At 44.2% G+C, this 17186-nt stretch overlaps 4 protein-coding genes and 1 non-coding gene across 5 annotated transcripts; 2 read left to right on the top strand and 3 right to left on the bottom strand.

The window, feature by feature from the left end:
* Positions 1 to 131: 131 nt before the first annotated feature.
* C8R40DRAFT_1160807 (TIP49 C-terminus-domain-containing protein) lies at positions 132 to 1825 on the bottom strand (the record flags this gene model as incomplete). The annotated part of the gene is made up of 6 exons (XM_046230062.1): positions 132 to 288; positions 349 to 489; positions 543 to 703; positions 759 to 1064; positions 1121 to 1579; positions 1628 to 1825. The coding sequence occupies 6 exons, from the start codon at positions 1823 to 1825 to the stop codon at positions 132 to 134; spliced, it is 1422 nt and encodes a 473-aa protein (XP_046086233.1).
* A 26-nt stretch (positions 1826 to 1851) lies between these two features.
* On the bottom strand, positions 1852 to 2801 carry C8R40DRAFT_1105089 (uncharacterized protein). The gene is made up of 4 exons (XM_046228092.1): positions 2631 to 2801; positions 2373 to 2576; positions 2232 to 2316; positions 1852 to 2185 (listed from the first exon to the last, which is right to left on the bottom strand). Exons 1-4 carry the CDS (start codon positions 2778 to 2780, stop codon positions 2127 to 2129), a joined length of 498 nt encoding a protein of 165 aa, XP_046086232.1. The 5' UTR covers positions 2781 to 2801; the 3' UTR covers positions 1852 to 2126.
* C8R40DRAFT_1105087 (Rof/RNase P-like protein) lies at positions 2802 to 3956 on the top strand. Its single transcript, XM_046228091.1, has 5 exons — positions 2802 to 2861; positions 2915 to 3156; positions 3205 to 3347; positions 3398 to 3499; positions 3549 to 3956. Exons 1-5 carry the CDS (start codon positions 2823 to 2825, stop codon positions 3740 to 3742), a joined length of 720 nt encoding a protein of 239 aa, XP_046086231.1. The 5' UTR covers positions 2802 to 2822; the 3' UTR covers positions 3743 to 3956.
* Positions 3957 to 5266: 1310 nt separating this feature from the next.
* C8R40DRAFT_1069630 (tRNA synthetases class II (A)-domain-containing protein) lies at positions 5267 to 8893 on the top strand (the record flags this gene model as incomplete). The annotated part of the gene is made up of 13 exons (XM_046226133.1): positions 5267 to 5503; positions 5558 to 5668; positions 5725 to 5920; positions 5972 to 6005; positions 6066 to 6576; positions 6629 to 7028; positions 7081 to 7370; positions 7418 to 7812; positions 7872 to 8076; positions 8129 to 8248; positions 8318 to 8404; positions 8482 to 8658; positions 8783 to 8893. The coding sequence occupies 13 exons, from the start codon at positions 5267 to 5269 to the stop codon at positions 8891 to 8893; spliced, it is 2874 nt and encodes a 957-aa protein (XP_046086230.1).
* Positions 8894 to 14562: 5669 nt separating this feature from the next.
* Positions 14563 to 14636, bottom strand: C8R40DRAFT_t136. Its single transcript has one exon. It is a non-coding gene; the product is annotated as a tRNA-Ile (tRNA).
* Between the last annotated feature and the right edge of the window lie 2550 nt (positions 14637 to 17186).

Here is a 17186-nt window from a genome sequence, read left to right as displayed (position 1 = left end):
ATCTGTGACATTTCGCGCCCGTGAATACATGTGGAAGTAGATATAATGGCTATGTAGATACAGACTAATTTTTTGACATGCTGCAGTGAACGAAATTGCATGCAAAATGAGGTTCGTTCATTGAGACTTGGTCATGTCTTCAGATTTTCACTTGCTCCAATCATTGCAGCACTCGTTTTGGCATCCAAGAAAAGCTCATTCATTTCTCCTACGTCTTCGAGAGAGATCTCGGAACGATCGTTGATGGATGCGATGATAGAGGCAGGCGCGAGTAGTTGTAGTGCGTATCTACAAAAATGAAGGGTGTGAATTCGCGCAGCAGGAGGGAGAGTGTTGAGGGCAAGATACCTCAATGAGATTTTCTCGCCCTCGGTAGCCAGCTTGTCTAGAACGCCTTCGGCGAGCTTTAGACCTTCGATGTTGGCGCGCAATTGGAGAACTTTGGCTACTTGTTCTTTTGCGTATGGTTCTGTTTTGACAATCATACATCTAACGAAAAATAAAATCAAGGACAGAAGAGGATTGAGGAGATAAGTACGGACCGGTCTAGCAAATCAACGGGGATCCCGTGCGGAGCAACGAGGTCTTGAGTACCGCGGACGAGAGCATTACCTCTATTGGTAGCAAGAATGACTGTAGGGGCCATTGGCGACTCTAGGAGAGCGTTTAAATATGTGAAACATTCGATATCCAACATGTGAACCTGCGTAAAAAGGGATTAGCGGAAGGGCTAAAACTACTATGGAAGCAATGCCCACCTCGTCAATGAAGACTACCCCAGGGACCACCTCTGCCACACCTTGATCTACATAACCTTTCACCACCTTGTTCACTTCTTTCCTCAGTTTTTCCGTCACCTCTGTCCTTCCACTCTTGACCAGACTGCCCATAACGCTCATTATATCTTGACCACCCTGGGGACGAGCGTTCGCGGCATCGAGATCTCCGAGAGTTACGTCTTGAACGAGCTCTTTACGTTTATGAACATCGCCTTTGGGAAGAGGAACATAGGTTTCCGACTCGAGGTCGTAAGATGATGCATAAGCGTCTGAGCGACCTACACGCTTAGAATGGTGGATTATTTCCTACAGTGGTGAATGATATGACATTGAGTACGTACCTTGACCGCGCCGCTGTGTTCGATGTAGATGACATCGCCAACTACAATCTTTTCCTTCAACATAGCCTCGTAGATACTAGGATCCAGCCTTAGTTGTTTTGTGCCCTTGACAGATTTGAGGCCGACGACGACATGAGAAATAGTTTTGCCATAGCCGGAGAGAGGGTTCTCCGATTCGGATGGGGTCATCTCTGTGACTTCACCTTCGTACACTTCTTTTGTTTCCTTTATCCGAAGTCCTATGGCTCTTCTGAAGCTTTCGGCTAAAACTTCCGTCTTTTTCACCTCTGTACTATAAACCTCCGAGCCGACCATGGGACAGAAGGGGACTTTGGAGCCGAGTTCATGTGAGACGGCCAAGGCAAGCGCGGTCTTGCCTGTTCCTGGAGCGCCGACAAGAAGTAAAGCGCGTCCAGAGAATCTGCGTGATTTGACGAGATCTACGATGATTCCGCATGCCTGAGGGAGGGATTATGATCCATATTGGAAGAGGTTAAAAAATCATACTTCTCGGGCATTCTCTTGACCAACGAAACCGCCAGCAGCAGTATCAGTAATCGCTCGACCTTCCGAATTTAATCCAAGGCCTTTTATATGGGAATGAGGGGCAATACGTGATGAACGATTGGAAGATGGAGGAAGGGGCGCTTTGTGGGCGACTGGGGCCGAGGACGGTGTAGACGATGTTGATGCTTTCATGGACATGGAGTTGACGCGACGAAGAAAAGAGTATGTACACCGATAAATCCCACGATCAGATTCTTACAAAGTGCAAACTGGATAACGCGATATCAAGTGCCTAACTGTCCAGAACTACACCAGGTATACCAAAGTAGATCCCATCGCCTGCATATACTACAGTCCATATTTGAATGAATTCGTACATGGATACTTATGTGCTGGCATGTACTGTAAGTAGAGATATCAGACGGAATACCCTCCGTTTTTACTAAATGCTGCTAGGACTCGCCTGGCTGAGCTGTGCAGCGCTAAGCTCTTCTGCATTCTAATTTTTCTCCTCACGGGGTGAGCTTGGTGATGATATCAAAGTCCAAAAGTACTTTTCTGCAACGCAAGTCAGTTCGAACAATGTAGAGTTCCGTAAGCTTACCAGTTGCATGATATTGGCCCGATCTTGGGGGGGGTAATAAAGCAAGTTGTTCAGGTGTCATTGACAAGATTTGCATGACCATAACCTGAAAACAATCGAGGAGATTAGGAGCTAGTGTGATATCTCACAAAATATATTGGCCTTTTGATCATCGGGTATTGCGGCGAGAATAGCAGGGTTTATGGCAGGGGCGGGGGTCGACGATGCATAGGAAGGATAAGCACTAGTGGGAGGCTGAGAATAAATAGGAGGAGTCGGTCGATGGTAGGTTTGTGGAGGAGGAGGTTGGGGGTTTGCTTGAGGTTGCGGCTGGGATGCTCCTTGAGAAAATTCTGCTAGCGTTTTCTACAGCAGGTTAGAGAAATGTAGAAGCGAAATTTGGGACCACACAGTATATACCTGGAAGACTTCAAAGTTGACAGCATTCATAGAAACCATGAGAGTCATGAGCGCATAAGCAATCTGAGGCTGGCTGTTCAATATCTGCTTTGCCGCGGCTGGCGTAGTTTTCTTGAGTTGTAGCATTAATTCGATCAACTGCTCAGACATTGTGGTCAATGGAGGAGTTCCATTTCCCACAATTGCTCTTTGATGGACATCTACGCTCAGTCGGTCGTTCCTTCAATTCAAGTCTGCATCTCTTCCTTCTCTAGTTCACCCAAGCACCTTACACTTCTCCCCAGAAAGCGCGACTCGTGTTCAATTCTAAAGATCCTTTCGTACCAAGTTTTGTCCAAAACTCCTTGTTACCGTCGGTAAATCCACAGGAAATATATGCTAGCAGGATACATGGTAGGAGGATACTTCTGGACAATCCCATAGGCAAAGGAGACAAGAAACCGAGAAAGAAAAAGAAGAAACCTACCGCAAATTGTAGCATTCCAAGGATAAGTGGATCTTGGTCTCTGGATGCTCACCAGGCAAAGTAGTTTGGTCTTTTCACTTTGCGTTTCGTTATTCTCATCCCATTTAGGTTTGATCTCTTCGTTCCATTGCACCAGCTCTGGATGGGATACATGTCCGAACTGCTGGCGCTCAATAGTGCTGAACCCCCCTCATCGGCTTCCGCCCACCCGAAACTACTCAAGGCCGATTTCTCTGGGTCATTCATCTCAGGTAACGAACAACAATATGTGTTCCCAAATTCTGATTTGCGTTTTGTGTAGTTCAAGCGAGTAAAAATCCATCCCTCGTCAGTATGCAGGGAATTGTTTTGCACGAGTCCGAAAATACATTTGTGATTATCACCAGAGATAACAAGACGAAGGGTAAGAGATACCTCGCGTTTCACTTGCTCGAGTTCCTGACGTGCCCCAGTCCTTCCAAAACAAAACACTATATTCACGCTGTGTGTTCCGGCTTATTCGATCTCCAACTCCCTTCCTTCAGCCGCCACTATCGTGCTTGACATTCCACATTTGGCCTTTACGCTCTACGGAAACCAATTCCGATTTCGTGCTTCAGATCGTGCTGGTAGAAAATTCAAAAGTAAAGAGACAGTAGAGTTGTGATCATGAAGTGGTGTGTAAATGCTCAAGACTGTAGATAGATGTACACTGTGGGGAAGAACACGTTTTGGCACCTCCAAAATCCATCCATTATCCGTAGATTTTTACCAAAAATTGACTGATTTTGGGATGTCGAAAAGTTTGTATATTTCTCATATAGCTGGCTATAGAATATGAAGTTCATATTGTGCAGTTATTCTGAATTATCTACCAATAATATTGAGGATATAATAATGACTTTGTGCCTCACAATTTGTTAATATTTTTGGCTGCTCGAAATTTGAAATAATTGTAACATAACATACCAGTGAACATGAGGAACATAGTCCGAGCTTATTTGAAACAATCATACAATATTCTCCCATAGATAATTTAAAATTTTTGCGAGATATTCACCTAACAAAAAACATGAGGTTTTTCAAAATAACCTCGCCGAGGTTATGCATACCCGATGTTGGGACATCGAGACGTCAAGACGTCGTTGATATCGGGACATCGAGACACTGGAATGTCGTTGATATTGAGACATCCAAACATAGAAATGTCGCTGGTGTCGGGATATTGAGATGCGTGACATTCAGGAAATTCGGGACATGTTGGAACATGCCAGTTTTCACCTAGTATTAGGTTAGTATTGACCACCACGACCTATGTAGGAATGACATAACTTCTGGCCCCATCCATAAATACACAGAAGGCCCTGAGGAAGGCTTTTCTTATCATTTCACAGAACATAGTGGCTGCCTGTGGCTGCACTGGCACATCCTGAATGTCCTGGATGTCACGCGTCTTGATATCCCGACCACCAGTGATGTTTCTATGTTTGGACGTCTCGACATCGACGACGTTCCGGTGTCTCAATGTCCCGATATCAACGACGTCTTGACGTCTCGATGTCCCAACATCGGGTATGCATAACCTCGGCGAGGTTATTTTGAAAAACCTCATGTTTTTTGTTAGGTGAATATCTCGCAAAAATTTTAAATTATCTATGGGAGAATATTGTATGATTGTTTCAAATAAGCTCGGACTATGTTCCTCATGTTCACTGGTAGGTTATGTTACAATTATTTCAAATTTCGAGCAGCCAAAAATATTAACAAATTGTGAGGCACAAAGTCATTATTATATCCTCAATATTATAGGTAGATAATTCAGAATAACTGCACAATATGAACTTCATATTCTATATCCAGCTATATGAGAAATATACAAACTTTTCGACATCCCAAAATCAGTCAATTTTTGGTAAAAATCTACGGATAATGGATGGATTTTGGAGGTGCCAAAACGTGTTCTTCCCCACAGTGGTAGATACATAGATAAATACGCACAACACGGGGTCTCACCTGGTCTTACAAGGAACAGCTGGGAATGCTATGAATATTGATTGCCACTAACTCCCAACGTGCCTAAATTTCAAATTGATACGCTTCACGTGAATTTATGATCGTGACTCGACCATCGATTCTGCAGTCCTTTGCTGGATCTTTGCGTGCGATTTGCTCTCATCGTCTTCATTCAACTATGACAAGCTCACCATATACTGGTCCCTGGACATCCACCAAAGTTCGGGAGGAATTCTTCGCGTTCTTTAGGTCCAAAGACCATACTTTTGTTCCGTCTTCTTCTACAATTCCTTACGATGATCCTACACTACTGTTCGCGAACGCTGGAATGAACCAGTACAAGTCAATTTTCCTAGGAACAGTAGATCCACATTCGGATTTGTCGAAACTGAAGAGGGCATTTAATTCCCAGAAGGTGAGCGTTCAACCCGTCTCTTCGAATCCAATTGATACTCAGTCGCTTATATAGTGTATCAGAGCTGGAGGGAAACATAATGATCTTGACGATGTTGGAAAAGACTCATATCATCACACTTTCTTCGAGATGTTGGGGAATTGGTCCTTCGGTGATTACTTCAAGGTGATTATGTTGGCCATTCAACCGCATGTTATATACTCATCGATAAAACTCTCCAGAAAGAAGCTGTCGAGTACTCATGGGAGCTGCTGACTGAGGTCTACAAACTTCCCAAAGATCGTCTATATGTCACCTACTTTGAAGGTGATTCGAAAGCTGGTCTGGAACCCGATTTGGAGGCAAAACAATATTGGTTGGATCAAGGAGTACCGGAAGATCACATTCTTCCTGGAAATGCGAAAGATAACTTTTGGGGTGAGTCGCGTTTGCTTTCACACTTTTTACATCTAACAGTGTCCTGAACAGAAATGGGCGCGACTGGACCTTGTGGGCCTTGTAGGTGAGCCCAAATCCCGCATATCCGCACAGACAAAATGAACTTATACAATCGCCAACCCAGCGAAATTCATTATGACCGTATTGGTGGACGCAACGCAGCGCACCTCGTTAATCAAGACGACCCCGACGTCCTCGAGATATGGAATAACGTCTTCATTCAATTCAATCGCGAAGAAGACGGTTCACTCAAATCCTTGCCCTCTAAACATGTTGATACCGGGATGGGCTTTGAACGACTAGTTTCTGTAGTGCAAGACAAACGATCCAACTACGATACGGATGTCTTCACGCCAATATTCGCGAAAATACAAGAGCTCACTGGTGTCCGACCCTATGAAGGCCGCTTTGGTGTTGACGACGAAGATGGCATTGATACCGCATACCGTGTCGTTGCCGACCACGTTCGTACCCTGACCTTTGCACTGAGTGACGGAGGCGTTCCCAATAAGGACGGTCGAGGATATGTGCTGAGACGTATTCTTCGTCGAGGTGCACGCTACGCGCGCAAGAAGCTCGGAGTTCAAATTGGGTCCTTCTTTTCATCCTTGATGCCTGTTATTGTGGAGACTATGGTCCGTCATTGACTCTTCAAGTGCCAAAACCTCTAATATGTTCTCGTTGTAGGGCCATATTTTCCCCGAGATCACCACAAAAACTGTCGAGATCAAAGAGATACTTGATGAGGAAGAAGAGTCGTTCTCTCGAACCCTCGACCGAGGCGAAAAGCTTTTTGATCAGTACAGTGCCCATGTCAAGCAGCAAGGGTCGAACATACTGAGTGGAAAAGATGTCTGGCGCTTGTATGACACGTACGGATTCCCTGTTGATCTGACACGTCTGATGGCCGAGGAACTGGGTCTGGAGATTAACGACGCCGAATTCAACGAAGCTCAAGCAGCATCGAAAGAAGCTAGCAAGGCCACTCTTAAGAAAGGAGCGGGAAACATTGTTAAACTTGACGTCCACGATCTTGCCTATCTGGAAAACGCTGGTCTCCCGAAGACAGACGACTCTGCGAAATACGGTATCTTGTTCTCTGTCTCCACTTAGCCCGTGTAATTTATATGTCCTTCCAGGTTATGGTAACCTCACAGCGACTGTAAAAGCCATTTTCCACTCCAAGTCCTTCCTACAGTCAACCGTGGAAATACCATCAGAGTCCATCTTTGGCATTATCCTTGATAAAACCAACTTTTATGCTGAATCTGGGGGGCAGGAATATGACACTGGTAACATTGTTATAGATGGGCTTACAGATTTCGAGGTTACGAACGTTCAAGTATATAATGGACATGTTCTCCATACGGGTTTCCTCAAGTATGGGCAGCTTGAACTCGGTAATCAAGTAGTGTCGTCGTATGATGAAGTGAGTGACATTCTCGTGTTGATGACTCCTTTTGATAAGAGAATTAGCTACGGCGATGGCCATTGAGAAATAATCACACTGCGACACATATCCTGAACTTTTGCTTGCGCGAGGTTCTCGGAGACCATATTGATCAGCGTGGGTCACTGGTTGCTCCCTCAAAGCTACGGTTCGACTTTTCGCACAAGGCGCAGATCACTATACCCGATTTGACGAAAATTGAGGCCATGTCCATCGATTGGGTTCAAAAGAACGTGAAGGTTTACAGTAAAGAGCTTGATTTACACAATGCCTACAAAATTCCAGGTCTTCGCGCCGTATTCGGCGAGTCCTATCCCGATCCAGTGCGAGTAGTGTCTTTGGAATATGACGTCGATGATATTGCAAAAGATATAGAGAATCCTATGTGGAGAAAGACCAGTATCGAGTTCTGCGGCGGAACGTATGAGCACAATATTTCTTCAATGGGGACGATTCTAAAATGTTCAAAACATATTGCAGGCACGTCGCCAAGACTGGAGATATCAAGGAGTTCGTAATTACAGAGGAATCGGGGATTGCAAAGGGCATTCGGCGGATCGTTGCTGTCACTGGACATGAAGCGCAGGAAATGAATCGTTTAGTTCAGGACTTCAAGTTTCGTATTGATCAAGTTTCTCACCTTTCGGATAAGGAACAAGATGCTGCGTTGAAAGCTCTTAGCGTGGTGAGTAAAGGTATCCTCTGTCCATTTGACAGCCCGTTACCACCGTTTTCAGGAAATCGGTCAAGTTGATATCTCGGTAATCCAAAAGGCTGAGATGAAGGAACGTCTGGGTAAGATGCGAAAGAGTTTCGATAAACAAGTCAAAGAAAAGGAAGCTACTCTCGCGAAAGCGGTCAGTCGATCCCCTTCTCATTAAACACTGTCAATGCCCAAGGGCTCCGTGACCTTCCATTTACAATAGGCACTGGAGAAATTTCAACAATATTTCAAAGAAAACGAAGGTTCAAATGCTTTTGTTGAGGTTTTGGATGTCGGTGGAAATTCGAAGGTTAGCTTAGCACCGATATAAACTTGCAAATTTTTTTTTGTATGAATGCGCTTTGAACTTATTTCAATTCAATCTAGATACTGCAAAACATTGCATTACAAGGTCGCAAAACAGATAAAGCAATCTATGTCTTCAGTATTGATTCCGAGAACGGCAAATTAGCTCATGTCAATTACATTCCACCGTCGATCGTAGGTAGAGGTGCTGATGCGCGTGTTTGGTCTGAAAACGTTACGGATATAATTGGTGGAAAGGTAAGGTCTTTTCTAACATGTCCATTTTTCATCATTTTCTGGCTTTGAGGGTCTTACGGGTTCAGTTTTTCTATTTTTGAGTGTTTCAGTGTTCTAGTTTCCTTTGTTAATGTGAACTTTATAGGCTGGAGGAAGGGAAGACTCTGCCCAAGGGGTGGGTATTTACCCATCAAAAATTGAGGAAGCAGTGGCTACAGCAAGGAAGTATTTATTGTTGTATGAGAAGTCAGGGTAGGATAGAATATGAACTACAGTTAAATATCTCCACTCGGCATAACATTATAGAATTTTGGCAAAAAGTGTAGTGGCTTCTTGCCAACCTGATGAAAATTTAGTCTCCCGAGTCAGACCCTAAATAGATTTGTAATTGAAATTACGCAAGACAGTTGTTGCAATCTAATCTAGAGTCTGATTTCAACCGCGCTACTAAACCCGTAGCTGAGCACTTTACTAAAAAGGGTCATGGATGAGCAATTGTTTTGCCCTTTTTGATCACATGAGGTATCATGTTTCGCGTTTGTTTCGCAGTTTTGCATTTGTTTTGCATTCTGATTCACTCCAAAAGTCTGCACTTGTCAATATTGAAGTCAACATGAGTTTGTATTCATTTCAGCTCAATCAAACCCCATTCTATGCTACCCCTCAGAGTTCCCATCACCGATCTCATGGTCTGAGCTCAAGCCATGTATCCTGTTTTCCCAGAGCCAGTTGGTGTGATAGCCACCAAGTCACTTCCATCCAAGACTTTGCCAACACCTTCAAGCACATAGTCATGCGGGACTGTTAAGATCATGTACACCGAGTAACCGTGCCAAAGCTACAAGGTGCCTAAGTGCGGAAGACGAGTGGGACAGTAGTGAAGTTATTAACAACACCGCCGTTACGCCGTTAGTCCCCGGAGAGCGAGAGTGGAGAGAGAGGAGCTAAGTAGCAGCCAGGTCGGAGCGGCGGTATCGCCGATGACGAGGAGCGGACCAGAGGACGTTAAAGTCCTAAGGTTCAAGGAGGACGTACTTCAAGGCGTTGAGCCAGAAGACTTAGAGAAGAGCTAAGTTGAGAAGGGAGATCTAAGTTGATAATTAAACTGAGGAACTACAGTAGCGTACAGGCAGTATTTATATCTACGGATCGGCGCAGCGGTGCAGAGCGCCAGACTAACTACTAGGAGCTATACGAGTAGTACCTGCAGGGTAAAGTAAAAGACAATAAGGAGAGACTAGAACGAAAGGGTAAAAGACAATAGTGAGAGACTAGAACGAAAGGGTATGTGTAGCGAGAAAGAACAATAAGAGTGAGATAACAATAAGAGCAGATCTTCGGAGTACCGAGCGGCGGAATGGAGGCCCGCGGCATGGACTTGACAGAGTGGGATGTCGGTGAAGCTATTAGCAACACCCTTCACACACTGTTGGTGTCCCCGGGAATTATGGCAAGAGTGCAAAATTGGGATAAGCAGCCTAAATGGGGTTCCTGATGATCCGGGAGTCCGGAAGCAAAGGGTAAAGAAGATATTAAAGACTGGGATAAGATGGTACACTTGATTTCAAGCTTGCCTACAACATACAAAGTATTCTAGCTTATATACATCCCAAATACAGTCAGAAGACCTCGATGAAAGCTCGGAACAATAAATAAATACAATAATGGTCACAAGGTTATTAATCCGAAGTCCGGCCGCTCCGGGCCGGGCCGGGGAGCGTATGGGGTGAATTGCATGCATATGACAGGGCACTCCAGTGTGTTTCAACTTCAACAAGTGCAATCTCCTTCAACAAGAGCATGTCCAGGCAGTGAGTCAAATGAGAAGTGTGAATATTGATTCAGAGCATTCTCTGAGGGTGTATCTGTGTTCATATGCACTTGTCGCAGACGATCGATGCATCAATTTTTTTTTCATTGACTGATAAATTATCGTGAGACTCCGTACAACGCGCTACACGTGATGTACTAAAAAGGAAAATCCCCAGCTATGGTAACAACCCCGCGGTCACAACTAGACTAGAAAATTCATGTATTCCGTAGAATTTGAACTGTTCTTACAGCATGCTAGTCCAAGTGGCAAAAAATTCAGCAGGAATTTTATGGCTTAGCAGAACCTTTTTTTCACCTTACCTGGAATTTATAAGCTCAGCAGGAAACTTATACTGCCAACAGAAAATATACTTTGGATAGCAGAAAACTTATACCTCACAGCAGAAAATTCATACCTTCCAGCAGATAATGTACACCTCTTAGTGAAAAACTCATAAGATGTAGCAGAAAACTTCTTTTACTCAATAGCATTATTACTTTGTATATTATAATCAGAAACGTAGATACATAGTGAATGGCCTAAAGATGGACTTGTGAGAATGAGTGTGTATGGGTAGGCTTGTAGTTATATAACACAATTCATAGCAAAAAGTATAGGGTATAGGGTATATAGGATCTTCAAAAGAGTGCTGACACACCTAAATTTGTTGAGCATACTGTAGTGATAGAACACTTTCTACATACATTACACAGCGCCTCATCACTCCTAGTTATCACTGTAGTGACTTACTTAGTGTACAAAGTACTTACAGATTTCATTTCTTAGTTTTACAACTCATAACTTAGCTATTTCTTTAGTGATAGTATCCTGTAGTTAGTTAGTTTTCATAGGCGAGCACAATTGTGGATACCTATTATCATGCCTCATGCATTTCTAGTACATACAAGACCAAACAAACCTGTATTCCTACTACAGTTGAAAGATACCAATCAATACTCACTCTACATTGATTCTCTTCATTGTTATTGTGTTTGTTGGAGTACTGAGCAACTATAAGACTCTGTAGTCCAACCTATTAGTCTTGTATTAAGGCATTGACAATCTGTGCACTGAGCTGGGTGGCATACTGTTTGGATTAGCTGAAGGGCGCTCCAGTGTGTTTCAACTTCAACAAGTGCAGTCTCCTTCAACAAAATTTTGGCTAGACATCTATACAGTGAATTGTGACACTTTCATGCATAGATTTGTATCAAAAGGACTGTAATTGAGACCCAGCAGTCAAAGTCAATACTGAATCAGTCTAATAGTTGAAGGGACCCTATACCTATACTACCACAAGTTGGTTAGTTTACCCATTCTGTTAAGATCATGTACACCATGTAACCGTGCCAGAGCCACAGGGTGTCTAAGTGCGGAAGACGAGTGGGACAGTAGTGAAGTTATTAACAACACCGCCGTTACGCCGTTAGTCCCCGGAGATCGAGAGTAGAGAAGGGAGGAACTGAGAAGCAGCCAAGTCGGAGCGGCGGTATCGCCGGTGACGAGGAGCGAGCCAGAGGACGTCTAGTCCTAAGGTAGCGCAGAGAATACTTCAAGGCGTTGAGCCTGAAGACTTAGAGAGCACAGAGTGGAAGAGGGAATCTAAGTCGATAATTAAACTGAGGAACTACAGTAGCGTACAGGCAGTATTTATATCTACAGAACGGCGCATCGGTGCGGAGCGCCAGACTAACTACTAGGAGCTATACGAGTAGTACCTGCAGGGTAGAGTAAAAGACAATAAGGAGAGACTAGAACGAAAGAGTAAAGACAATAATGAGAGACTAGAACGAAAGGATATGTGTAGCGAGAAAGAACAATAAGAGAAAGATTACAATAAAGGTAGTGTTGAGCATACTGTAGTGATAGAACACTTTCTACATACATTACACAGCGCTTCATCACTCCTAGTTATCACTGTAGTGACTTACTTAGTGTATAAAGTACTTACAGACTTCATTTCTTAGTTTTACAACTCATAACTTAGCTATTTCTTTAGTGTTACTGTAGTTAGTCAGTTTTCATAGGTGCGCACAATTGTGGACACCTATTATCACGCCTCATGCGTTTCTAGTACATACAAGACCAAACAAACCTGTATTCCTACTACAGTTGAAAGATACAAATCAATACTCATACTATATTGACTCTGGTCATTGTTACTGTGTTTATTGGAGTACTGAGCAACTACAAGACTCTGTAGCACAACCTACTGAGCTTGTATTAAGGCATTGACATTCTCTGCACTGAGCTGGGTGGCATACTGTTTGGGTTAGCTGAAGGGCGCTCCAGTGTGTTTCAACTTCAACAAGTGCAGTCTCCTTCAACAGGTAGATCTTCGGAGTGCCGGGCGGCGGGATGGAGGCCCGAGGCATGGACTTGACACATTCCCAATACTACCTTCGGATAAAAGTCTACCTGTTTGTCAAGCAGGATTATACCAGACTTGGACTACATCTGAAGAATGACCATTCACATATAACATACCAAGGGTATTCTTATTGGACCTTACACAGGAGTTTGGAAGAACTTACTCAAGTGACCATGAGCTGAGGATTGACTCAAAATGACTTTCTAGAACTCAGGAATTGTCAAATACACATTCTAGAACAAGATTATGCATTAATTTAAAAAGACTGCAATTTAGTCTAATAGACCAATCAGGTTGCATGGTTGAGGAAAATGATTAGAAAGATGATCAAAGTACTGCGAGGCTCCAAAGACATATCAAATAAATGTCAAAGAGTCCTGACATAGAAAATATTGAAGAATACAATTAAATAAATACTATGCACAACTCCCTTGATAGAGTATAGACACAATGGGTGTCTATTGAAAGAGAGAAGTAATTAGTTTAATCCAGATGAATCAGATTGATAGGATTCAAAATGAGGAGAGCTGATTTGCCTCCAGATGAGATGACAAATGATTGAAGGACATGTTGAGCATCAATAACAGATGAACACCATTCGAGTCATTCTCTCAAACAATTAAGATTAAATGAATACTGAAGCACCTACCTATTTTTGGAGGTATTAAGATTAAATGAATACTGAAGTACCTACCTATGTTTGGAGGTATACTAGAATCTTGGAACCAATATGGACCAAATAAGAACGACTTTGAGGATTTAACACCCTTGAATTCACCAGTAAAAAATTTTTCGAGGCGGCGGTCACCATCACCAGACCCTACAACAAGACGACAAATTCAGCCATCAGCTCCCGAAACACGCCAGAGACCCATGGCCACACAGCAACCCCTGACCCAGTTTTCCGGGGACCCAGACGATCCAGTCCAGCCGGCGACGTTTCTGCAGGATTTTGAAGTTCGGATGACGGAACTAATGACACCGCGTGCAGACCTGGCTAGTCGTATTAAGCCCTACCTCGAGCGTGATTCCCGAGCCTGGGAATGGTACACGGAGGATCTGACGGCCACTGATCGCACAGGCTCCTGGGAGGGGTTTGAAGCGAAGTTCCACCTCCGCTTCCCTTTGCAAAAGAAGGAGAAAAAATCAGCAAAGCCGTACCTAACCAGTCTAGAAGCGGAGCGAATCACTCACGAGCAGATGATGACAACGAGCCAGGACACCAACCAGCCCTACCACTAGTGGTGGGCCGATCGACTGCTGCGTCTGGCGAAAGGTGTTGAAGGAGATTGCACTTGTTGAAGTTGAAACACACTGGAGCGCCCTTCAGCTAACCCAAGCAGTATGCCACCCAGCTCAGTACACAGATTGTCAATGCCTTAATACAAGACTAGTAGGTTGGACTGTTAAAGTCATGACTGAAAACAAAGTGACCAGACTGGGGATTGAACCCAGGACCTTCTGGTTATATTCCAAAACCAACTGAGCTATCCGACCTTGGTTCAACTAATGAGGACTTTACATATGGTAACAGTGGCCATCCAATCAACACTTCTTAAGGACTTACTATCTTCTTTTGCCTTGGTTGATGGAATTTTGCATAATACCATTTACACCTCATTAGGGTGTCAGGATTGAATCCTAACACACCCTCCCAATCTGACACACTTATGTAATCAATCATCCCCGAGGCTAGCGCTCCGGGGCCCATAACCTGTTAAAGTCATGACTGAAAACAAAGTGACCAGACTGGGGATTGAACCCAGGACCTTCTGGTTATATTCCAGATGTTCTAACCAACTGAGCTATCCGACCTTGGTTCAACTAATGAGGACTTTACATATGGTAACAGTGGCCATCCAATCAACACTTCTTAAGGACTTACTATCTTCTTCTGCCTTGGTTGATGGAATTTTGCATAATACCATTTACACCTCATTAGGGTGTCAGGATTGAATCCTAACATGGACTACAAGCCTTATAGTTGCTCAGTACTCCAATAAACACTGTAGATATGACAGAAGTCAATATAGAGTGAGGATTGATTTGTATCTTTCAACTATAGTAGGAATACAGGTTTGTTTGGTCTTGTATGTACTAGAAACGCATGAGGCGTGATAATAGGTGTCCACAATTGTGCGCACCTATGAAAAGTAACTAACTACAGTAACACTAAAGAAATAGCTAAGTTATGAGTTGTAAAACTAAGTAATGATGTCTGTAAGTACTTTATACACTAAGTAAGTCACTACAGTGATAACTAGGAGTGATGAAGCGCTGTGTAATGTATGTAGAAAGTGTTCTATCACTACAGTATGCTCAACAAAAGGTGCGGAAGTGGAAAAAACAAAACAATCAATCGGGACAGTCTGGAAGAGCCTACCTTATGCACTGAAGAAGACAGTTGAGGAGGAGCATGACACCTGGATGGAATTTACGGAGGCCATCAAGAAGGTGAAATGGAGCGTCCTGAAGGTGGAGGCGGAACACGAGGCTAGCAAGGTGGTCCCAATGGCACCTCCGGAGACACCCCGAGCCAAGCTAGCAACTTCTTTTGCAGCAGCCCGGATTGCTACCCCCTCCTCACCTTCTCCGACTCGAACGCGACCAGCTTATGCAGCAAATCCAGGTGCACGCAGACCTCGTCGACTGTTCACGGCACTCGATGAGTTGCAGAAAGGTACCCTGCGCCGAGGCATTGCAGCAAAGATACAACACCCTAACATGCCTGAGGGGATCGCGACATGGAAAGCAGAACTGCTAGAGTGGGCATCTAGGCATGGGGTGGACGGAGCCCTATCCGAAATCACCATTGTTCCATTGAAGCCAGGGACGGAGGCGGTATGCTCGGGAGAGTGCTTCAAGTGCGGGAACCCGCGACATGGATTTGAAGTCCCCTGCCCCAGGCCAGGAACCATTCCACCCGTGGAGTCCGACTGGAGAGCTTACTGCCAAAGGGAACTAGGAGGTAAACCAGCGCGGGTGAACGCAGTGCAGCTTGTGGGCCCTGAAGCCATCTTTGAGGGCATGGTTGATTCGGGAAATGGAGAAGGGTTAACGTTCTGAGTGGCAAACGTTCGACCCTAGGTAATGTTGAAGGAGACTGCACTTGTTGAAGTTGAAACACACTGGAGCGCCCTTCAGCTAACCCAAACAGTATGCCACCCAGCTCAATGCAGAGAATGTCAATGCCTTAATACAAGCTCAGTAGGTTGTGCTACAGAGTCTTGTAGTTGCTCAGTACTCCAATAAACACAGTAACAATGACCAGAGTCAATATAGTATGAGTATTGATTTGTATCTTTCAACTGTAGTAGGAATACAGGTTTGTTTGGTCTTGTATGTACTAGAAACGCATGAGCAAATACCAGCTGAATCAGGCTAGATAGAAGAAGCCCATGTAGCAGGAATAGGCCTAAATGAGAAGCTGGAGGACAGCCAAGAGGTGCTGAAGATAATCAGGAGTCAGCCTGGATGAGATAGGCTACAGGAAAGGCCAAAGGAGGTTCAGAGATTATTAGGCAGATAGGCCTAGAACAGTCTCTCCAAGGCAATAAGGCATAAAGTAGCTCAAATGGCTCTTGAATCATAGCAGAATCCCCTGGATAAGGAGTTGAAAGAAAGCAGTAGGAAGCTGAAGATGCTTAGAAGGTAAATCAGGAATCTCAGCTGATCAGGCTGGATAAGGGCAGGATGTAGAGCAAGGAAAACTTGAGGTAAAGTGATCCAAATGGCTCCTATCATGAGGAATCAGCCTGGATGAGATGATACAGGATACCCAGTGGAGAATGGTGATCCTGAAGAGGTAAATGGGCCTCAAAAAGTCTCAGATAACAGCTAAATGGGCTGAATAGGAGACAGGGAGGAGCTCGACATGAAGGCGGATTCCAAGGGTAGGGAGTGTTTCTGGAGGCCTCTGCAAACCAACAGATCCCCACCAGCAACTGAATCTTCCATTCAGTACCTTGGAAGTGTACAGGAGGCCTCCTCCTCACTTCTGACAGGTACATAAATATTCAGTTGCTTCCTCTCACCAAAACTCTACAAATATTCCTCACTTCTGAAAATGTGTACAGGTTTCTCCACCACCTCACTTTTCAGCTGTGTACAGATTTATCTCTCTCTCTCCAGGTTTTACCTCACTTCTGTACAGGGTCTCACCCTCAGATGTGTACAGGTTCCACCTGATTTTTTACAGAAGTGTACAGGCTGTGTTCCTCACCTCTTCAGTTGTGTACAGGTGTTTCCACCTCACTTCTTCAGTTGTGTACAGGCCAGACCTCACTTCTCAACATGTGTACAGGTCACACCTCACTTCTGTTCTCAGATGTGTACAGGTAGCACCTCACATGGGGCCAGTTGGAT

The sequence above is a fragment of the Lentinula edodes genome, assembly GCF_021015755.1.
Source record: "Lentinula edodes strain Le(Bin) 0899 ss11 chromosome Unknown C8R40scaffold_18, whole genome shotgun sequence".
NCBI lineage: Eukaryota > Fungi > Basidiomycota > Agaricomycetes > Agaricales > Omphalotaceae > Lentinula > Lentinula edodes.
This window is presented reverse-complemented; position numbering and strand designations above follow the sequence as displayed.